The sequence below is a fragment of the Schistocerca gregaria genome, chromosome 2 (assembly GCF_023897955.1).
Source record: "Schistocerca gregaria isolate iqSchGreg1 chromosome 2, iqSchGreg1.2, whole genome shotgun sequence".
In the NCBI taxonomy this organism is placed as follows: domain Eukaryota; kingdom Metazoa; phylum Arthropoda; class Insecta; order Orthoptera; family Acrididae; genus Schistocerca; species Schistocerca gregaria.
Genome location: NC_064921.1, coordinates 698,740,839 through 698,765,761, shown reverse-complemented (window position 1 = coordinate 698,765,761; position 24,923 = coordinate 698,740,839). Strand labels below are relative to the sequence as shown.

Here is a 24,923-nt window from a genome sequence, read left to right as displayed (position 1 = left end):
TTGATATGTAATGCCGGACTGAGACTCGAACATGGTCCAGCACACAATTTTAATCTGTTAGGGAGTTTCATGTCAGTGCACACTCCACTGCAGAGTGAAATTTTCATCTGGAAACATCTCCCAGGCTCCGGCTAAGCCATGTGTCTGCAATATCATTTCTTCCAGGAGTGCTAGTGTTGCAAGCTTTGCAGGAGAGCTTCTGTGATGTTCGGAAGGCTGGAGATGAGGTTCTGGCAGAAGTAAAGCATTGCGCACAGGTGGTGCATTGTACTCGGGTAGTGCAGTTGTTATAGCATTTGTCTGCGAAAGTCGAATGTCTTCAGCTCAAGTCTTGGTCCAGCACACAGTTTTAGTCTGCCAGCAAGTTTCATACCAGCACACACACCACTGCAGAGTGAAAAGTAAAACAGGAGCAACCTGTCAGATGGGTACTAACTCTCACAGTACATAGTTTCACAATGTTGATGCCACGATTTTGTACTGCTGTTAATGCTTCTTTAGGAATCTGGTTTGAACACTGAAAAATTGCTGATAGAATAGCAGCATAGCTAATTAATTTGTGATCATTTCATAGCTAGAAACAGCCAAAAATCACTAGGAGCCGGGTCAGGTGAGCAGTTGTTGTTGTTGTGATCTTCAGTCCTGAGACTGGTTTGATGCAGCTCTCCATGCTAATCTATCCTGTGCAAGCCTCTTCGTCTCCCAGTAGCTACTGCAACCTACATCCTTCTGAATCTGCTTAGTGTATTCATCTCTTGGTCTCCCTCTATGATTTTTATCCTCCACGCTGCCCTCCAATACTAATTTGGTGATCCCTTGATACCTCAGAACATGTCCTACCAACCGATCCCTTCTTCTGGTCAAGTTGTGCCACAAACTTCTCTTCTCCCCAATCCTATTCAATACCCCCTCTTTAGTAATGCGATCTACCCATCTAATCTTCAGCATTCTTCTGTAGCACCACATTTCGAAAGCTTCTATTCTCTTCTTGTCCAAACTATTTATTGTCCATGTTTCACTTCCATACATGGCTACACTCCATACAAATACTTTCAGAAAAGACTTCCTGACACACAAATCTATACTCGATGTTAACAAATTTCTCTTCTTCAGAAATGCTTTCCTTGCCATTGCCAGTCTACATTTTATATCCTCTCTACTTCGACCATCATCAGTTATTTTGCTCCCCAAATAGCAAAACTCCTTTACTACTTTAAGTGTCTCATTTCCTAATCTTATTCCCTCAGCATCACCTGACTTAATTCGATTACATTCCATTATCCTTGTTTTGCTTTTGTTGATGTTCATCTTATATACTCCTCTCAAGACACTGTCCATTCCATTCAACTGCTCTTCCAAGTCCTTTGCTGTCTCTGACAGAATTACAATGTCATCAGCAAACCTCAAAGTTTGTATTTCTTCTCCATGGATTTTTAATACCGACTCCGAATTTTTCTTTTGTTTCCTTTACTGCTTGTTCAATATACACATTGAATAACATCGGGGAGAGGCTACAACCCTGTCTCACTCCCTTCCCAACCACTGCTTCCCTTTCATGGGCCTCAACTCTTATAACTGCCATCTGGTTTCTGTACAAATTGTAGATAGCCTTTCGCTCTCTGTACTTTACCCCTGCCACCTTCATGAGAAATCACTTCAAAGTTGTTTTCATGAAGAAACACCAGTGTTGCATCCCTCCATAAACTGGTGTGTTGTCTTAGGAGAAGAGCACATTTGCAGCTTTTTTTTAACCATTTTTCACAAAATGTTGAATAGAGCTTGTTCTTCAAGATATCTAGGTAGGATGTAACTGTCACCACAGTGCGCACAGTTAGTGCGGATTGTGTCATCTCTGTCCCATAAAACGTCCATCTTTTTTCAGGACTGGCACTTCAAATTTTTGTGGTGGCTGTTGAGGGTGTGTGCTTCAGTTGAGCTGACTGGCACTTTGTTTCAGTATTGAAGAACTTCATCCATGTGTTATCTATTGTCACATTGCTGTCATCATGCATCAGTATTGCTTCGCAACAAGCCCCTCACACAGCCTTGTGGTTATTCTTGAGCATTTGTGGCATCTCCTAGAGTACACTTTTCACATTTTGAGGTCTTTATGCAGGATTGGTGTGCACAGATGCCAACTTTGGAGGCAGTGAATTCCAAATTCATTTGGTGATCCTCCAAAACAACTTTCTCCACTCACTTGATCATGTGGTGTGAGGCCAAGACTGTGTTGGTTTATTGTCACACATCATTCTGCCTTCTTAGACCTGTCGCACTCGTGACTCCCCCCCCCCCCCCCCCCCTCCCCCCTCCCCCAAGTTATCCATTCGTTCGATTTGGGCATCTGCTGGTTGCAAAGGGGTGTCTGCCCTCTGAAATTACATCTTACTTTTTGTGTCTTCCTTTTTGTATTCTTAAGCTGGCTCTTCGAAATATTTGGTAACTTGTTAAGAATCCTACCATGATATCGTGCTGCCCTTGGGTGCACTGCCATAAATTCTAATTTTAGTGCTTTAAAACTGAGTACCTTGTGATGTACAACTTGGACCATGATGTTGTTTTCACCAAACTTAATCTAATAAAATTCCTCATACATCTACATATGATTCCACCTGATCATTTCTCTTCCTCCTTACATCAATTTTCTTGTAGTGCATGTACGGTGGAATTATCTACCATTGCCACCTCGCTCCCATTGTTTTTAAAAATTCTGCGAGTTTTTAATAACATTGTGATTGACTCCTCTTTTTATTTATTTACTTATTTATTTTTATTTTATTTCTCTACCATGTAGATATATTTCACTTTCACCTATTTTCTCTTACCCCACATATCTGACTATGCTATAGCCTTTGATTTTCACTTCCTTTATCAGGCCAACCAATTTCTTAGAAGTCACCCCAATGCTTATGATTATGGTGCTTAAGAAAACAAAAATTCATATTTAATAACATAATGTGTTCTGTCAGCGTTGTTAGTTCGTAACTGTGTTGTTAAGACTGCTATATAATACATATGTAATTTAAATACATAAAATTACCCTGAGACCATCTCTTTATGCAACGTACGTACTGATTTCATAGTTTCTGTGTTGTGCTACCTAACAATTTGGATTTGACTTCACAACACAATTTCACCCACTAATGTTGGTATGGAAGCCAAAAAGACATGGGGGAGCTACTCTGATCCTTCACTTTGAGGTCTAGTCCTAGGCATGGGACCTATGAGGGTGCTGCTGCATGCTACATACAAGGCGACATCACCTCCTTTCTCTTGAATGATAGCATCTTCTCACATCCTTTACCAGGAGTTCTCTTACTCAGCTGTGGGCTAGGTTCACAAAGTTCAGGATATTGGTCTTGCAGTGGTGCCTGAAGACCATCAAATGCGTTACTGTGTAACAAAGTTATTTTCAGCACACACTGAGGCTCCTTTGTTACATTCCTTTCTCCAAATAGTTTCAGAATAACTTTACTCATGATTGGGAAACTTACCATTATCTCTCCTTTGTGTGGGACCACAGTAATTTTGAACCTTTTGAAAGAAATTTCCACCATTTGACTGTAGAATTGTATTAATTAATTTTGCACAATTGTGAGTTTGGGCTTATGCATTCTTATGTAGAATTGGAAATCTGAAGAAACTCTGATGTGGCAAAATGAGATATCATTGTTGAAATAACATTTGTTTGTTCTTATAAACCATTTGTTGTATCAAAGGATGTGACAACATATAAAAAGCACCTAATATGGCTGAAATGATGCACAGCAAATACACATCAACAAAGTGTGATTGGTATTTCAGCTGCATTCCGTACATGATGAATGCAGGTCACAGCAATGGATTGCCTGTCAAATACGCATCACAGTTCATTAAAATGTTTATTTGCTTGGCACAATTTCAGTCATGTTACGTCTTTTTACTATGTTCTCATATCTTTCGATATGACAACTGGTTTATAAGACCAGATGAATTTTATTTCGACAATGGCATGTCATTTTAGGCAGGTTAGACATTTTTTGAGGTTTCAAATTGCGTGAATACAAATCTACAGTCAAATTCCGGAAATTTCTTTCAAAGAAAAAAACTTATCCTTAATATTCATCATGGTTTACTCCAACCAAAGACTACCACTCTTGACTCTGTAGACTTTTCTCTCTCTGTTATTGTACTTCCCTATTTTTTGTAATCTGAATATTACACTTTCTTGATTGCATTCACTACACTTATTTAATCACTAGATCTTTATTTATGTACACCTCTTGCCGTACCTTTTTTGATATTCATGGCTACTCGGTCTTTATTTCATCCTGACAAATGTAGATCTATGCACATTCAAAAATTTAACCCTATACCAGTGCTAGATGTGTATCAGTCCATAATAATTTATCAAAATTATGACATTTTCTCCAAATCCCGTGATTGGAAAAGTCAACTTGGCCTTCTCATAATCTTTCTTCTGCCTCTTCTTTGACATCAACTCCTTAGCTAACTTCCTGATCTTGCCTTGTGTGAGAATCCAGCCTACTGGAAAAGCCAGTTCTTCAGCAGTAGTATTTGTTTGTTTTTCTCCTGAAGATGAGTTCACACAGTGCAAATCCTGTAACTTCATGACATAGCTTATATTTCGAGAACATATCTAAAACTACAAAAATGTAAGTGCAACTCACTCTAGAAACAAGCAATTGACCAAAAAGATCCACAACAATTAATTGCTTCCACTTGAATCCTCTTATGAAGGACCTGAATTGGTATCAAAGCTCTGTGTACTTTTTGACACTGATCACATGCAGTGATCCACTTGTGCACTTGCCTCTACATGTTTTAGAAAATCACTCTCTTGTAACTTGGCTATGAACTTCCACTTCTGAAAACCAAACGCTGTGACCAACGCCTTCTGCTTGGCCACACACTAAGTGCGCTCTGTCTCTGTCAATGTTTGACTTATAAAGAGTATTGTATGTTGTTAAGCCTTGCCCCCCCTTGTGTTCTATTTGGAGTGCTCAAACCCAGTACTGTATATACATGCACTTGATGATGTAGATAAGGCTTCATAAAGTCTGTATAGCGTAAAATTTTGGTTTAAGCATTTGTGACTTGAGCTCTTGGATTGCTGCTTCACATACCTCTGTCCAGGCCCATAATGTGTTCTGTCAGCGTTGTTAGTTCGTAACTGTGTTGTTAAGACTGTGTGGAGACAAATCATTTGTAAAAGCTGAGAAGACTGAACATAACTCTCAATCACTTGTTGTTTTTTGGACTAGAAAATCTCTGAGTTGCTCCAAGTATTTTGTCTTCAGTTGTGAGGTCTTCCATATTAATGACATCCTCTAAGAACTTTATCTGAGTTTAACCAGTCTGGCTTTGCTCAGTTTTTTTTCATTCTTCCTCCCTACATATCAACCAGTACTCATTCCAACAAGTTACAGTGCTCTTCCAATGTGAGCGTAGCAATACTTCATCAACATAAACTGTCAGTTGTTCCATGAACTCTGGAACTACGATTTTATGCATTGGGTGCCCAAATTCCCAAACAGAAATGGTAAGAGCAAATGTCACCACACAGAACTGGTAACTGAAACCCACTTGAAAGAAAGCTGTGTACTGAGAGGGGACTCCACTGCTAACTTAAGAGTCCGATAGTTGCATGTTACACCCATAGATGACAAAAATTTTACACCGTGGGACCTCTTCAGCAATTTATCGATAGACAAAATGCTGTCTGTTTCTTCTTCCACTACATTATCTAGTTTCCGAGCATCTAACACTGGACACATTCCCAACCGTTTCTGGCACCACACGCTATGTGTTTATGTCTTCACTACAGAAAAGTTCAGTAACACCCCAATTTATTACCTGATTTATTTCGATTTGCACTGCTTCCGTCTGTGAAAAAGGCACAGCATATGTCTTCGCTGCAAACTTTTCAAGAGGCTTATTTTTTAAATGGATTCAGATTCCTTCGGAAAATGCACTAAGATTCCTTGGTAATATCTCTTTCTGTGTGTCTTTCTGACTATATAATAATGTGTTTGTATTGTCCACTTTCTCTCGTATCTCACACCTAACCTCCTCCTGTTAATTCTCCAGCCGTGGGTGATGCAGATATGTGCTGTCAGCTCTTTCTGGACAGTTCGCGGGTCTCAGAGTTATTACATTAGAATCAATTTCTTCTCTATTTACATGTTGGAACTCGTGATTTTTCCAATGAATACGTTTCTGTTGCTCTGCAACATCAGAGGATGTTATTTTTCCTTCTGAAACATTGGGAGTCAGATTTTTTTGCCTTCTCATACTTATTCATATACCTTCTTTTGGCAGCAATTTTGTGTCAATATTCATGAACTTGTATAGGAACATAGCTCTAAAATATACAGCAGCCAGAAAATTTATCAATAAGTCTATTCTGCTTTTACAATGTTCAACACATTTTTTGCATTTTCTACATTATTTACATTAAATGTCAACTCTGAAGAAAGGTTTTTAAGAGTTTTTATAGGAATGCACCACAGATTTGGACGGAAAAATGAAAAAGTCACTCTTGGTTAACTACCAGATTCTCTTTCCTACTTTCTCTTTGAATCCTCTGTATGGACATTAATGTATTGACTGGCTCTCCGTCCTCTAAAACTAAAACTAAACACTGCCCGAACAGGCCATGAAGCTCAGCCCACAGGTGTCACTGGATTGGGATGTGGAGGAGCATGTGGTATGTGGTCACCACACCACTCTACCAGCTGTATGTCAGTTCACAAGACCGGAGCTGCTACTTCTCAGTCAAGTGCCTCCTGAGTTTGCCTGACAAGGGCTGAGTGCACCCCACTTGCCAACAACGCTCAGCAGACTTGATGGTCACCTATCCAGGTGGTAGACCAGCCTGACAACGGTTAACTTTGGTGATCTGACAGGAACTGGTGCCATCACTGAGGCAAAGCTGTTGGCTCTCCATCCCTCGCTTTTTAATATTGAGTCTCAAGTTCTTTTACATTCATCCTTTTTTTGCTGCATAAACAGTGTCGGTACTGCCTTTTTTGCACTTCCATTTTTATACAACACAACTCAAATTTTAAATTACAGTAATACAAATTGAGAAAATACACATCTACAAACATGTTAACACTTGAGTTTCGAAATGATCCAAAGTATGTACTATATAACATCCTTGAATTGCACAATTAGTGTGACATCATGCCAAGTTGCTTTAGAAACCTTCTTTGTAACGCCAATATTTTTAACTGGCAATACTGGCTCATCCTTTTTACTTGACAAGACGGAACAAGATTCTTGTGAAATTGCTGAAATCTCTGAACAGTTTTTGACTAATAACTCACTCTCCAAACTGCCTACTAGTACTTTTGAATCAGATTTTATCAACTGAAATGGGACAGTTTCTTCTTCGTATAATAAGTCTTTAATTGTGGCTTTTCTATCAAAACTCAGTCATAGCTGCTGTATTTTCAATTCTTACTCTTCCTGAAGGAAAACATTTCAGCTCTTGTAGGTGTCCTATCATGAAGTGACAGTTCACAAATGTTCTGGGCTTTACATCTTTCAGCTTTGGAGCTAAAGGCATTGCGTGATTGTTATTCAACCTTCAAGGAAGTTCATATTCAAAATTTTCATTGAATATGAATGTATAAACAAGTGTCTCTTCCCTTCAGAGGCACTGTTGGAGGGTGTATCTGTTGGTAAAGAGTTCTCCCACTTAAAATTCCAAAGTGCTTGTACCCTTCTGTTCTTTAATGTGCTGTTGTGGAGCCCAGAGATCCCACACTTCCCAGCTGAATGAATTGTTATTACTTATTATTCCTGTTGGTTACTGGTTGTTAAAAATTGCACAATTACAATTGTGTGCATAGTGTGTAATTTGTCAAAAATGTCATGATGGTTTGAACTACTGCTGGGAAGGTCACACCACACTGCATGTACACTCTGCATTGCAGGTGCATCTCTCCCCCACTCTTGGAGTATACTGGTCTCCGCATTCCTAATAACAAAACCACTAGAACACCCTGGCAACTGCTTGGCCGACCTAGTTCGTGTACTAACTCACACCTTAGTTCTGGAGGATATTGTACACCCTACACATTTGGTTAGTAGTTATCCAGCAATATTATCTACCGTTTCCCTGCACCATGGTGCACTACTTTATTGAAATGTCTTACTACTTATTTCAACAATATTCCATTCTGATTCCAGGCCCTCATGCACATTTTTGAAACTTGGTTGACTTCCTGTTGGTTATTTTATGAATACGGTTTATCAATTTGAGATTGATAAATATGAATACCTTCATTTACACCAAGAGGAAGTACTCAGTTCTGCTATGTAATATTGAACAATATATTGACAGTAAGCACCAGTCTACAGGGGAGCGGGACTTAGTTTAGGCACAGGCTCAAAGTCCAGCCACACAATCGCAGCCTGTTAAACCCACCTATCCTTTCCTATACTGCAGTTTTGGTTATGCTGCACTCTGACCTGTGCACTTCATTGAACCTTTCATGACTACAATGTCACTTGGAAAGGGGTTGTACACCATCAAAGAACGGTAAAAATAAACTGGTAATCAGTTAAGATAATGTACATAATTTACAACATTTATTCAGAGTTAACCGCATTACTATCAGATTTCAGGAAGCCCACGAGACTGAAAATAGTTCCAATTGGCAAAACAATTTTGCCCTATTAATTTTAGCTACTCACACATGACATTGACAATCATTTTGCTGCTCTGCCATGCAGGACTGAAATGTGAACCACCAGAGTAGTTTTGGAAGCTGCTGACAGTAAGACACAAGATATCTACAGGACACGAATATGCTAAACCTCCATTTTCAACCACACGGCCATCATCTACAATCTGTAGCATCACTAAGCCAGTCCATAGCTGAATAATTAGCCTCATTCCACTTACCAAGGGTCGAGTGATGATGTATTGTGTGCCATAAGCTGTTTTCATCTGCAAAATTATACTTCGAAACACCTGTTGCAACCACTACCTCTGCAACTGCACATTTTTTGGACTTACTAACATGAGATGAACAAATACAAAGTTTATGATGCAACAGAGGTGTTCTGTTACCTCACAGGTCTGACCCCAGTAAGTCACCGGTGGTATTCCCCTCCACACAGTGGTCTGTTGGCGCTGTTAGTCACTGTTGAGTCTGTTGTGACATCAATTATTTTTCTGTCAAAATTGTAGAGTCCTGCATGGGTTCTTCCAGTGTAAACTCTTAAGAAATTCTGTGAAAAAATTCTTGTTCTCACTTCATTTTTATTCTTAGAGACCTCCAAAACTATTCGTAATCACACTCCGAAGCCCGCCATGAGGATGTGGCGTCCTTTGATGTGCAGTCTGCAGTGGCACAGCTAATTTGTGGTTCAATCTACAGAAAATTGTCCACTTACATCTCAGTGATATCTTCTTCAGCAATCCAGTCCAAACGCCTTTCCCATTAAGAACGAATTAGTGTAGCTCAACTGAAGAAAATGTAGGAGAACCAGTCCCATTAATTGTATCTAAAGGTTGCTTTAAATATGTTTTGGTTTCAGGTTAACTAAGCGATTAAAAGATAGACAGCTCTTGAGTGAAACCTTTGATATATTGTTACTTGCTCGATACAAAAACGCTGCCATGCTAATCGGAAGTTACAATTCCAGCACTCTCACACAATTACAGTCATTCATCATAGCCATCTTATGGTAAACAACTGAACCCATTACCGAAAATATTATAAAACAGATTATCTTTGACAGAATACTCACTCAAATATTACACAAACTGATCACTTCAAATGTTCAGTTCACGGTCCCAACTTGTACAATGTTCCATGCAGATTTTGCTTAATTCAAAAGTCACAATTTATGTTTAAAATTCAGAATTTCACATGTTCATCTTTTTCATTTGTTCAGGATTATTTTGCAGCTCCTGATGGTCAAGTTTGACTGATAATTCCGCAAAATTGTAACATCTGTCCAGAGTTTGTAATAAATATGTTTGAATATGATAAAGGCTGTGCTCCCAACTTGCTTTAGACTTTACAAGCAGTTCTTGAGCCCTAAAATAGACACGAATGTATTGTCCTCTTCTGATTGGCTGATAAACATCACATCCAATTCAGTATCAGAATTAAACCAGACAGTACTGTGTCATTAACATTTAACCAATCGCAACATAACTAATTTTTATGAGCATTTTATTAACAGAACAAATTTATAAAATTGACAATACCAAAAATCTCTCTCTTTAAATAACTACATTACTGTAAAATGTTTCTTGTTTCCCAGTACCATAAACTGGTGAATTACACTTCACAAATTTTCCCTGAGAGCATAATTCATTCTCTCTTTACAACCACAGTTCTCATGCTAATGTATGCTCAGTTAACAGACATGACAATTTTCATTTATATTATCAATTCTCATTCACACCTTCATTCTCACTAATAACTGAACATATTAAATTATCAATAATTAATAGAAGTAATAATATTCACAGAAGGTACAGTTTTGTTTCAAATTATAATATTCAGACTATGTTTAATTTATAGTCCATAAGATGCAGACACTTATCGACACAGCCATAACTATTAGGAATTGCTGCATCATAAGAGCGCATTTGTTATCTTGAACCATGACTCGTGTAAAAAGCTATTTGCTTGCTGCCATCCAACTTACTAAGTACAATACAAGGCGCTACACCTCACATCCCTTATGATCATAAAAAAAAATTTCTAGTAAATTTTTAATAATTATACTGTTAATTTGGTGCATAAGTTCATAGCATTTTTATTTTGCATGTTGGTATTACAGTTACCAAGGTGTTTATTTATTGATTCTCATTTTTTATTTTTAGTTCACTGTTGCTATTTGACTTTACACATTAACTGATGGAAAAATCCAATATTATGAAAAAGGATAAATTGCTGCTCACCATATAGTGGAGATGTTGAGTCGCAGACAGGCCCAAAAAACAGGTTGCTAAACAAGTAAGCTTTCAGCCAAAATCTCTTCTTCTGAATTAGACAATATACACAGGCACATTCACGCAAACAAAACTCATACAGACATGACCACTGTGTGTGGCAGCAGAGGACCGACTGTGAACAACAGAGCATGATGGAGAAGCATTCTAGGCAGTGGGTTAAGGAAGAGGCTTTGGCAGAGGGGGGAAGAACAGCAGGGTATGGTTGGAAGACAGTAAAGTGCTACTGGAGCATTTGGGAATAAGTTGGAGAGAGGGTAGGAAACTTGGGAAGGAGGGGAGGGGGGAGAGTGTGGAAAAGGAGAGCAGTAAAAAGGCTTTGGGTGTGTTGGTGGAATAGAAGGTTGTGTAGTGCTGGAGTGGGAACAGATAAGGGAATAGGTGGGTGGAGAATAGTGACTGACAAAGAATGAGGACAGGTGGGTTATAGGAATGTAGGATATACTGCAATTCAGAAAAGTTAGTATTGATAGGAAGGATCCAAATGGCAGAGGCTGTAAAGTAGTCATTGAAATGAAGAACGTGGTGTTGGGCAGTGTGCTCAGAAACTGGGTGATCCAGCTGTGTCTTGGCCACAGTTCGTTGGTTGCCATCAATGCATACATACATCTTGATGACCTGGTCAAGGGAGGGCTACCTGTAAAACCATTTATGTGATCTACAAGCTACGTTGCTGTGCTGCATTCTACATGGGTATGACAACCAACATGCTGTCTGCATGAATGGCCAGCAACAAAATGTGCTCAAGAAACAACTGGACCACCCAGTTGCCGAGCACACTGCCCAAAACAACATTCTTCATTTCAGTGACTGTTTTATAGACTGTGCCATCTAGATCCTTCCTACCAACACCTGCTTTTATGAAGTGCAGGTGGGAAATCTCCCTGCAATATATCCTACATTCACATAACCCACCAGGCCTCGGCTTTCATTAGTCACTGTCCTTCACCCACCTACTTCTCTCCTTTCCAAACTACCACGTCCCACCCCTATCCCCATCCCCATCCCCCAGTCTCCCACCTGCATCTAGCTGCCCTGCCCTCTCCTGACCTTAGCCCTGTATCCTCCCACAAATAGCACTTCACGGTCACCCACCTTTACCCTGATATCTGTCCCCCTTCCTGCATAAGCCTCCTCTTTACCCCCACCACCCAGAGTGCTTTTCCCATGTGCTCTGTTGTTTGTGGTTTTGCTTCAACAGCCAGAGACATTTATCATGTGTATATGAGTTGCTTTTACATGAATATGTCTGTGTATATTGTTTAATTCAGGAGGAGGCATTTTGGCCAAATGCTTACTCTTTTGGCAGTCTTTATGTTGTGGCTGTCTGCAACTCAACATCTCCAGTATATGTTGAGGAGCAATCTATCCTTTTCCATTATACTGAGTTTATATATTGTCGTTTTGTGATGTCGATACAGTGAGTGGAGCTGTGGATACTAGAAAATGGGATTTTCAAGTAGAGAAGTCATAACATTTGACATACTCTTCTGTTTGAGTTCAATGGAGGGGTGACAGCAGTGGATGTAGCCAGAACCATTTGGGCCATGTATGAGGATAAAGCTATTGGATGGAGCATAGCAAGAAAATGGTTTTCTCATTTTAAAGAGGATTGTTTTGACTTTAAGACTGGAAGACCTTCGAGATTTGATGAAGATTGTGAACTGGCAAGTGTGATAAACTATGGTCATTCCACCATCATGCAACATTTGCATGAAGTGGTGAAAGTTCAAGAATCGAGTGTACGGGTACTGCACGTGCTAAGCCAAAATCCCAAAAATAAGTGGGTGGCCATATGTGCGTGCATCTCTGCTTGCTCTTCATCAGTTCAACCATTATTATTGTTACTGGTAATGAGAAATAGTGTCTTTAGCTAAAATAAGGTAAAGAAATGTATGGTTGAGCCCATACAAAGCAGTAACTCCCTTTACAAGGACCTGCACACATTCACATCTGGAGGAACAGCGATGGTGTGGGAAACTATGAATTGCTTCCACAAGGTGTAACCATCACAGCTGACATTTATTATCAACAACTGAGATTTCTTGCAATGCTATCCAAGAACAGTGACCAGGAAGACTGCATGAAGCGAGGCTACTCCACAATAACGCCTGCCCTTATTCTACTTGATGACAAAAAACACTATGCAGGAGTTTGATAGGGAAGTTATTCTTCACCCACCTAGTCTCATCTTTCACATTCAGATTTTCACCGTTTCTGCTCTCCATTGAACAACCTTAAAGGAACTTCCTTTCCAGATGAAAATGCACTCCTAACGTGGCTCGGCGAGTTCTTTGCCTCAAAACCGTGTGATTTCTACAGGTATGGAATCAAAAAGTTAGCAAGCATAGACAGACTGTTGTAAATACGTAAATACTGCAGGAGAATATATTATTGATGGTTAACATCTCCATTACATGTACCTGTTGTGTTTATTAAACTTACAGAAAAACACTACGAACTTATACACTAACCTAATACATCACAACTATTTTTCCCAGTTCTATTAGTTTTCTAAAAGCACAATTAATAAACTAAAATGCATAATACATGCATGGAAGTTCTAAAATCAATCTAACTTTCATTGTTTTACATATTTTTTTTTTAATTTTCACAGACATTGTTATCATGTATACATACTTTTTCAAAATTGTAAAATATACAAATTCTTTTTCAAATCAATTCTCTTAATTCTTTTATACACTTTTCATTTTCTAGTGCAGCTATGTGTATTTGTTGTCCAATCCTACCTTATAGTTGGCACTGTATTGGTGTCGTGCTATGCTTTGAATCATTTTCTAACGTTTTCATGGCACCTGATTTGTGTTTGTGTGGCATCCATAACAATCCACCATCACATAAAATAAAATCTAGACTCCAGTTACATTATGATTTTCCTGAAAATATAGTTTGCCTAAGACCACAATTTTACACATCTTCCTGCAAGATAAGTATTAGTACTTTTCTTCTTCACGGATGGATCGTTTAGGACCACGCGTAATCAACATTTGTCAGTCTTCCTTTTCGCCCAGTATTCCTTCATAAACAATGAATGGGCTAGCTTTCGTTGCGTAGACCATGTATGTCGATTAGTTTTTCTCTCTTCTTCCTCTAAACCCTGTGTGTTTGTGATTTTTCTGATTTGATTTCTATCATGTAGATTTGGAGACCCTAATTCTCTCAGGTCTTTTTCTGTTTGTTTGTACCAGTTCGGTCTTGTAGTTTTGTTCTTTAAAAATGTATGGATTTTGTTTGTTAACCCGTTTGAGTCCATTCTCTCTAAATGCCCCATGAATTGGATTCTTCTCATGCGCATTGTGTCTGTTATTTGCGAGATATTGGGTTTTGGATAATGCACACCATCTTTAGTTCTTGGTCCTAGGATTTTCCTCATTATTTTACATTCTTTCACTTCTAATTCCTATTTTAGTGTTCTGTGTTGAAGGTTTAGTGTCTCAGATGTGTAGAGAGCTTCTGGTTTAATTACTGTTGTGTAGTGTCGTATTTTGCAGTTCTATGAGAGACTCTTTTTTGTTGTAAATGTTTTTTGTTAATTGAAATGCCATCTCCATTTTCTGGACTCTTGATGTGACAGATTTTTTTCTATCTTTATTCTTTTTCTTTACATGATGAATTATGTCTTTAAATATTGCAATTATTTTATTGATCCTCATCAGTGAAAGTAAATTAACAGAGAATTTAGTGTAATTAGTGCACTCAAGAGGCAAAAAATTTAAGCAATTTGAGAAAGCCAAGCACACGCTAGTTTTTGTACTTTTCTCTCCAAACAGTGAAGAAGGTTAAAAATGATAGACAAAGTTCATGACAGAAGAGGGAGATTGACAGTATGAAATAAAAATTAAGTAGTATTGCCAATAACTTGAGTGCCTTATGAACTTCAGTCACCTATCAAGGCAGAGAGTGCAATGCCCTCTTAAGTCTTTACCCTCAAGTCTTATCTCTTTAAATCAATAGTAATAATCAATCCTGATGGCTTGCCTTATTTCCAATATTACAGCCTATAGGTATTAGTATGTGGTTTACCATTAACCCTAAATGGACCCTTCTACTCATCTGGAAACTTCTCGGTTCCTGATGTTGTCTTTTTTGCTTTTTCTCTTGTTGTGACTAATACTAGGTCTTCAATCTGAAAGCTCGCAGGAGGTGCTCTACCATCATGATGCCTCTTTTTTTCTCTAACACTTCCCTCTTAATATTTTCATGTGCTATTTCTTCTTATTGAGCCTGAGGCATTTCAACAATATCCAGAAATTCTACCAAATCAAGCAACACATTATTGGTCCTGATTCCACATGTTAACTCACACGGGACAAAACTTGTTGCTTCATGCTCCTCAAAGTATTATAAAACATTGCACCCATGCAGAATGGTCTCTATGGTAGTGTGCAAACATTTTAAGTTATAATTCGCACACAAATTTTCCCTTTGGGAAAATATGCTGAAATTTTAATATGTTCAATATTTCTGCTTTCTGAACATTCTTTAAATTTTTTGAGACAAACTGTGGACCATTGCCAGATAATATGGCTATTGGTACACCTGCTATAACAAGGTAACAGTGGGGCAAATCAGTGTCTTGTGCAGTATTGACAACGTAGTTTTCATGCTGATTATCTGCTGTGGTAAAAATATCACATGGAACTAGAATAAGATGTGAAAGTGCATTTAAAAGATGCTCATATTGAGAAGTGATACAAAATGGCTGCAACAATACACCACAGCTCAAGTTTAAGACTTTGCACCATGGTTACTAGAGTGCATTTGAGTAGCTGTGCAACGAACCAAACAATAGATTGCTAAGATTGGCTGGAGTGAGAAAGGCCTCAAAGTACAGCAATTTTTACCGAATGGACATCGGACACTTGTGGTCACATTAGAGTGGTATCGACACACTGTGTTGACATTGTTTCTGTTTTCATAGCTTGTGGCTTGATTGGGACTGCCACAAAATCATTGTTGCTTGTTGCCTGGTTCATTTCTTGTTACTTTTGTTTTGTTCATTGTGATAGCTGTGATGTGAATCATTGTTATTTTGATACTAGTTTATAAAAAAAGTTGAAAAATGTCTTCTGAAAAACTAGTACAATAATTTGTAATAAAACATACTAAATATTCTTGCAATTAATCAAAACAGAATATTGTCTTGTTTTGAAACTAGATGAAAGTAAATGAGACAATCAACCCAGTCCATGCCTCATTACTAGGGGTCTCGTAACACAAAAACATGATACACAAAATCAAAAAGTAGTGCATAGTGTGAAACATCAGTACATTCTTCAAACTCAAAACAAAACGTGAGCTCCTAATTGATTTTTGGACTTAATTGTTCTTGAATGTCACTGTCAGTCATTTAATCTGTGTCCAGTATTATGAGAAGGAAAGTTGCTACTCACCATATAGCAGGGATGCTGAGTCACAAATAGGCACAACAAAAAGATTTTCACACATAAAACTTTTAAGTGTGAAAATCTTTTTGTTGTGCCTTTCTGCGACTCAGCAGCTCCGCTATTTGGTGAGTAGCAACTTTCCTTCTCATAATATTGTTACACTCCATCCTGGATTTTCCATTGTTTGATTAATCTGTGTTCAGTAGTATTATCAGAGAGTGGTATGGATTTTTGCTTGTTTGCCTCCTGCTTGCCTAATGTAATTTCAACCATATCCAGGACTGCCGGCAAAGTAAGAGTCTTGGCATCTGTTTGCTTTAGTGAATTGGTGCATAACTAATAATGCTTTGAGCTGCTGAGGTTGGTGATCATATGTATGTGAGGTGTGCTTGCTTGTGCGAATGAATGGTGTGTGTTTTGCTTTCTTCTTCCAATGAAGGGTGTGGCCGAAAGCTAATGTGTGAGTATGTTTTAATTGTGCTGTCTGCAACTTAACATGTCATCTTTATGGTGAGTAGCAACTTTTCTTTTCCTTACATTGTTAATAATGCTTATTTGTTGACACTGGATACCTAAAATTTAATAAAAGATACTGGTAAATCAGAAAAACAAATAATCAGGAACATAATATTATTTTCAGTCAGCAAATAACAGCACTGTTTTATTACTTAGTAGTTTGCTGCTGGTTAAGGGTTTTGAATTTCCTTCCGAAGAAATATCCAACAGTTTTTCAGCTTCCTTGGAATGTTTAGTAGAGAGGTGCCACATAAGCTTTGATGGTTTCATACCCTCATGTGACAGTCCTTTGCTGAAATTATACATTGAGGTTTATTATTCATGACGGTAAAACCATACTTCAAATAATTATCAGATAATAATAATAATAATAATAATAATAATAATAATAATAATAATAATAATAAATTATTATTATTATTATTCACTTTAGCCACTTCCACATGTGCCAGGTGTGGAGGATTAGCAAACCTTTCCAGAAACTTCTACATTTTATGTTAGCTGGGAGCAAAGCACAAAGACACGATAATCATGTCTGTAATTGCTGGCATACTTGAACGACCGATTGAAGGTGGTGAAAATGCATGCCTGTGCAACCACTGATCTCGTCTCACTCCCACATCTCTGCCATGCCAAAGAATGTATCACTATCTGCAGAGTGCTCAGACTGCCTTGCACTGTGCACTTGATTTCTGATTAGCAAAGTATCAATAGAAGGAAAATTAAATATGTTGCCTTTGAAATCACTGACATAGTTTTATTGCTGTTCTGGGGGTAGTGTCAGAATTCTTTTACTTGGAAACAGGTTGCATATTCAAAAAGGTTGACACACTGCTGCAATCAATCACTTTGTGTCCGAGCAAATATTTCTGTAACTTCTGTTAACCAAAAATTATAGCTGATGCTCTTGCTAAGAAAAGCAATAATTTCCTTCAGATTATTGTAAAGATCTAATAGCAAAAGCTATGGTTTTGTGTGCTTCTTCATCCCCTTCTTTATCTAACTGAAACAGTTCTACAGCATTCCCATACCCACAAGCATTTGTCATCAAACAAAATCCAGATGATATGTTAGGCAAAACACGTTTAAGTTCCTCAAATGCAGTTTTACATTCTGTTGTCCATTTATAAAGAACATATTTTTTCAACTGATTTCTTAAGCACAGAGCCTTAAATAATGCTCCAGGCCCAAATAGTGGTAGAAACCAAATAAACCAAACATACCTTCTAGCTTATGATTCTTCATTGACGAAACAGTCCACGGATGTACTAATGGTCCATGGTGTGCAATATGCATAATAATTCAGTGAACAGCCATTGATTGGCCATAGTCGGGTGCATTGACAAACTTAGCTCCTGGTGCCGACTTATATTCCTCCCAGTCCATTTACTCAGCACTTCCTGTTCCAGGCTTGCCCTGCCCATCAGAGGCTGGGCCACCAGCAAAAGCAACCAAGTCATGTATCATATCTGCTGCAATCATTGCACAGCCTTTTGTATTGACATGAGTGCCAACCAACTGTCTACCTGGCTGAATGGCCACCAATTTCATAATACATCTCCGCATACAAAGAGGACTGAGAATGAAAATTAACTTTCTGAAACTGACTGGCAAATATAACCTGGGAAAAAGAAATTGTAAGTGTTTGGTGGTTTACTTTCCTCTGTGAAAAGAGCTTAGCATTCACATTTGGTAAAAACAGCATACTTCATTGGGGATTAAATTACTGACTTGTAATGTTGTTAACCATACAGCTTTACTGTATGGTTAAATGATGATGGCATCCTCTTGGGTAAAATATTCCGGAGGTAAAATAATCCCACTTTCGAATCCCTGGATGGGGACTACTTAAGAGGATGTCATTATCAGGAGAAAGAAAACTGGCATTCTGCAGATCGTGGAATGCCCAATCCCTTAATTGGGCAGGTAGGTTGGAAAATTTAAAAAGGGAAATGGATAGGTTAATGTTAGATATAGTGGGAATTTGTGAAGTTGGGTGGCAGGAGGAACATGACTTTTGGTCAGATGAATGCATGGTTGTAAATACAGAATCAAATAGGGGTAATGCAGGAGTAGGTTTAATAATGAATAAAAAAATAGGAGTGCAAGTAAGCTACTACAAACAGCATAGTAACCGCATCATTGTGGCCATAGACACGAAGCCCATGCCTACTACAGTAGTACAAGTTTATATACCAACTAGCTCTGCAGATGATGAAGAAATTGATGAAATGTATGATGAGATAACAGAAATTATTCAGATAGTGAAAGGAAATGAAAATTTAATAGTCATGGGTGACTGGAATTTGATAGTAGGAAAAGGAAGAAAAGGAAACGATGTACATGAATATAGATGTGGGTAAGAAATGAAAGAGGACGCCATCTGGTAGAATTTTGCACAGAGCATAACTTAATCATAGCTAACACTTGGTTCAAGAATCATGAAAGAAGGTTGTATACATGGAAGAAGCCTGGAGATACTAGAAGGTACTAGATAGATTATATAATGGTAAGACAGTGATTTAGGAACCAGGTTTTAAATTGTAAGACATTTCCAGGGGCAGATGTGGACTCTGACCACAATCTATTTGTTATGAACTGTAGATTAAAACTGAAGAAACTGCAAAAAGGTGGGAATTGCAGGAGATGGGACCTGGATAAACTGACTAAGCCAGAGGTTGTACTGAGTTTCAGGGAGAGAATAAGGGAACAATTGACTGGAATGGGGGAAAGAAATACATTAGAAGAAGAATGGGTAGCTTTGAGGGATGAAGTAGTGAAGGAAGCAGAGGATCAAGTAGGTAAAAAGATGAGGGCTAGTAGAACTTTTTGGGTAACAGAAGAAATATTGAATTGAATTGATGAAAGGAGAAAATATAAAAATGCAGTAAATGAAGCAGGCAAAAAGGAATACAGACGTCTCAAAAATGAGATCGACAGGAAGTGCAAAATGGCTAAGCAGGGATGGCTGGAGGACAAATGTAAGGATATAGAGGCTTATTTCACTATGGGTAAAACAGATACCGTCTACAGGAAAATTAAAGAGACCTTTGGAGAAAAGAGAACCACTTGTATGAATATCAGGAGCTCAGATGGAAACCCAGTTCTCAGCAAAGAAGGAAAAGCAGAAGGTGGAAGGAGTATACAGAGGGTCTATACAAGAGGAATGTACTTGAGGATAATATTATGGAAATGGAAGAGGATGTAGATGAAGATGAAGATGAAATGGGAGATATGATACTGCTTGAAGAGTTTGACAGAGCACTGAAAGACCTGAGTCGAAACAAGGCCCTGGGAGTAGACAACATTCCATTGTAACTACTGACGGCCTTGGGAGAGCCAGTCCTGACAAAAAACTACCATCTGGTGAGCAAGATGTATGAGACAGGCGAAATTCCCTCAGACTTCAAGAAGAATATTATAATTCCAGTCCCAAAGAAACCAGATGTTGACAGATGTGAAAATTACCGAACCATCAGTTTAATAAGTCACGGCTGCAAAATACTAACATGAATTCTTTATAGATGAATATAAAAAACTGGTAGAAGCTGACCTCGGAGAAGATCAGTTTGGATTCCAAAGAAATGTTGGAACACGTGAGGCAATACCGACCCTGCGACTTATCTTAGAAGAAAGTTTAAGGAAAGGCAAACCTATGTTTCTAGCATTTGTAGACTTAGAGAAAACTTTTGACAATTTTGACTGGAATATTCTGTTTCAAATTCTGAAGGTGGCAGGGGTAAAATAATGGGAGCGAAAGGCTATTTACAATTTGTATAGAAACCAGATGGCAGTTGTAAGAGTCGAGGGGAATGAAAGGGAAGCAGTGGTTGGGAAGGGAGTTAGACAGGTTTGTAGGCTCTCGCTGATGTTATTCAATCTGTATATTGAGCAAGCAGTAAAGGAAACAAAAGAAAAATTCGGAGTAGGTATTAAAATCCATGGAGAAGAAATACAAACTTTGAGGTTTGCCAATTACATTGTAATTCTGTCAGAGACAGCAAAGGACTTGGAAGAGCAGTTGAATGGAATGGACAGTGTCTTGAGAGGAGTATATAAGATGAATATCAACAAAAGCAAAAGGAGGATAATGGAATGTAGTCTAATTAAGTCGGGTGATGCTGAGGGAATTAGATTAGGAAATGAGACACTTAAAGTAGTAAAGGAGTTTTGCTATTTGGGGAGCAAAACACCTGATGATGGTCGAAGTAGAGAGTATATAAAATGTAGACTGGCAATGGCAAGGAAAGCATTTCTGAAGAAGAGAAATTTGTTAACATCGAGTATAGATTTATGTGTCAGGAAGTTGTTTCTGAAAGTATTTGTATGGCATGTAGCCACGTATGGAAGTGAAACATGGACGATAAATAGTTTGGACAAGAAGGGAATAGAAGCTTTAGATATGTGGTGCTACAGAAGAATGCTGAAGATTAGACAGGTAGATCACGTAACTAACAAGGAGGTACTGAATAGAGTTGGGGAGAAGAGGAATTTGTGGCACAACTTGACTAGAAGAAGGGATCGGTTGGTAGGATATGTTCTGAGGCATCAAGGGATCACCAGTTTAGTATTGGAGGGGAGCATGGAGGGTAAAAGTCACAGAGGGAGACCAAGAGATGAATACACTAAGCAGATTCAGAAGGATGTAGGCTGCAGTACAAACTGGGAAATGAAGCAGCTTGCACAGGATAGTGTAGCATGGAGAACTACATCAAACCAGTCTCAGGACTGAAGACGATGACCACCACCACCACCACCACCACCACCACCACCACCACCATCACAATAACAACAGCAACAATGTTGTTGTTATGACTGAATCATAAAAAATATAAAAAATAAAAGGACATTAACACTCGGTGCCAGTCTTGTGCTGTGTACTGCCATTTCTTAAAATACTTTCATAAAGAAGTCACCATTTTAGCATAACTTCCTTCTTCTTTTCAGTCTATTGAAATAATTATTTTTCAATAAGTATGTTTCGAGGATAATCACATAATCCACAACACAGTTTGAAAATTTAAAAAAAGGCAATAGAAAATATATTTGATAATACAAGGATGTTGTGCATAGACACTTCCCTACATCCGCAAACATACTAAAAATGAAGGGCAGAGGGTACTAAGCATTGCACAATGTGTTAGAGTTTTTCTGACTTCAGTCTCATATGGAATTCTGGAAGAAACACTACTTAAATGCCTCTGTTCATGCCATAATTAGTCTAATCTCATCTTCACAGCCCATACAGGAGTGATATGTAGGGGGATGTTGCATTTCGTAGATTTGTAGGCCAAATACAGGTGCCTAAGATTTCTTAAACAGTTGTTCACAGGATGGGTGATGGCTGTCTTCAACTATCTGCCAGTTTTGTTTTTTCTGCATTTTTATGACACTTGCCCATGAGTAAAATAAAGCCAAGACCATTTGTGCTGCACTTCTTTGTACATGGTCAGCATCTACTGTTTTTGGTGTGGGTCCCACAAAACTGAGCAGTATTCTAAAACCAGGAGTACTAGAATATGGGGAGGGAAACAATATTACAGATATTTGTGATTGGTTCTTATGCACACGCGCGCTTGCGTGGACACACACACACACACACACACACACACACACACACACACACACACACCTGGGAATCGATAAACTGTTGTAATGTGGAAGCACTTTGTAGGGTGGATGAAAAATGATTATCATTGTTTGGAGTGATTTCATAATGCTGTTACAAGCTAACAGTTTGACAAAATTCACTTGAATTTTACCTTCTGTTGTTCTGTTATCACACCCCATTGATGTGCATGGGAAACACTTAATCCTAGTAGGAAATACATGTGTGATGCACCGTGTTTACCTTGTGCATGTGGGGCCCCTTTTTTTTTTTTTTTGTAACTTGATCATCCCCCAATATTATATACCTTCATTTGTGGTTGTTCCTTGTTTATATACTATTGTTCTTTGCGAAACAAGATGTTTTTTTAAAATGTTTCTATTATCTTTTGAAAACAGATTTTGTGAAATTTGTGCTTAATTCATATGAAATTCTGCTTGTTCTAACCCACTTTTATATATTTTTAGCTACCTGACATGAATGAGAGCCTGGATGCTGTTGAAGAATTATTAGCAGACGGTATTATAGAAAACGTAAAAAAAGGAGCAAACTCCTTTGAACAGATGATGAAAGATATAAATGAATCTGTGAATAAAAGTAAACCAGATATAGAAAACACCATGAAAGATGCAGGTAATTTTCTTTTGAGACAGATTTCTGCATTATTTATATATTATTTTCCTGGAATCAATTTAAGAAAAAAATTGCAATAAAAATTATTGTTGATTTTAAGACAGTTGGCATAGTTATTGGTAACTAGCAAAGTTTCCTGTCTTCACTTGCTTAGCACAAAATATCTATGGCCAAATTACTTGTTTATAATGTGTAGAAATATGCACAAACTTCCATGTGAATCAGTCTGTCTATTAAGAAAAACTGTATCAAAACCTGTATAAAAGTTCCTGAGGTTAGCCTTCAACACAGACAGAATTATGCAGCAGAAGATTTTATAATATGTGTAGATTCTGGTCGAGCTTTGCTGCTCTTGGGCTTTGTGGTATTTGATATTTTACTGCTTCTCTCGCTGGATACCGTCTTCTTTCTAACTGACCAACACATAGGTGCTATCAGTGTCTTGAGATGTCACTCCAGTTGTTAGTTAAATATGAAACAGATAAAAATACATATATTACACACTCTTCATTACATAGAGGCAGTAAATTGTATACTAAGTTCCTCATGAATCAGCCTGTGTGCTAGTGAAAACAGTATCACAGCAGGTTTGTGTTAAAACGATACAGCTCCTGTTTCAGAAGTGAGGTCTGCAGACTCTGTTTTGTGTTTGAATCAGTTTTTTCTACTTAGCCAACATTGCTGTATTATCTGAACTACACGAAACACATGGTGTTCAGGGAGCTCAACCAATTAGTAATGCTTTGTAGCATATTGAGTGACGTGGATCACTGGATATGTTTTCAAATGACATCCATGATTTAATTTTTTCTGTTATATCTGACAGAGAATTAACATTTAAAGAAGATAGACTCACACAATGGAAAATCTGGGTCAGAATAACAACAGAATGAAAAGGATAGATTGCTACTCACCACATAGAGGAAGCAGTGAGTGGAAGAAAGGCTCTTTGAAAGGAAAAAAAAGACTTAAATGTTGTTAGTTTTCAGAACAAGGCAGGGTATCCAATGGAGTGACATGGCAAGTGGTGTGGTGTGACACAAGGTATACAGCTAGATTGCAGCTTCAGGTGGAACACATACAGTATAAAGGAGCAGCCTTTACTGGAATGATGAAAATTCCAGATGAATGTTGAACGATACACTTTTAGCCATGCATCACATCTTAATAAAGTATTCAGGGCTGTTATACTGTGGTTGTCTGAATTTCTTGTTGAAACCCAATTTTCATCCCCATCTGCAGAGGATATCTGCTTATGGGGGGGAGGGGGGGGGGGGAGGGTGCAGCTTGTTTGGTGGTCCAATGCTCACCACATCAAAGTACTGACTGTCAAAGTAAGCCAGGGTGTGCATTGGACCTTAAAAAAATCTGTAACCTACTTGAATGTGTCCTTTGCGGATGGGGACAAAACATTAGGTTTGTAACAAGAAATCCATCCGATCATGGCATAATAGCCTGGAATATTTTAGTAAGTGTGACGTTTTCAGCTGTGAAATTTTAGATTTTACAGCTAATGACAGTTTACAAACTCTCCTGTACCCAGCTAAAAGAGATGTGATCCTGAGTTCAGTATTCATTTTTATTGGTCTGCTGAACATTATCCATGTACTTCTGATCACAGCAGTGTTGAGTTCAGCAACAGGAATGTTCAGAGTAAAGTCTGAAAAATTATTCGTAGGGAAATGCCTTAGACAGATATACTAATTAAAATCCATTTAGTTTGTTTGGGAAAGAGAGTGAAGGTGTAGAACTAAATAGAATTTCATAAAGT

General features: G+C 38.2%; 1 protein-coding gene across 18 annotated transcripts in view; it reads left to right on the top strand.

Moving 5' to 3' along the window:
• Positions 1 to 24,923, top strand: part of LOC126334787 (prominin-like protein) — a 503,842-nt gene that overhangs the window by 324,811 nt on the left and 154,108 nt on the right. For all 18 annotated transcript variants that reach the window (XM_049997400.1, XM_049997403.1, XM_049997401.1 and 15 more), the window contains one exon: positions 22,987 to 23,152. In XM_049997400.1, the coding sequence (XP_049853357.1) occupies positions 22,987 to 23,152 (166 nt within the window). The remainder of the gene's footprint in view (positions 1 to 22,986; positions 23,153 to 24,923) is intronic.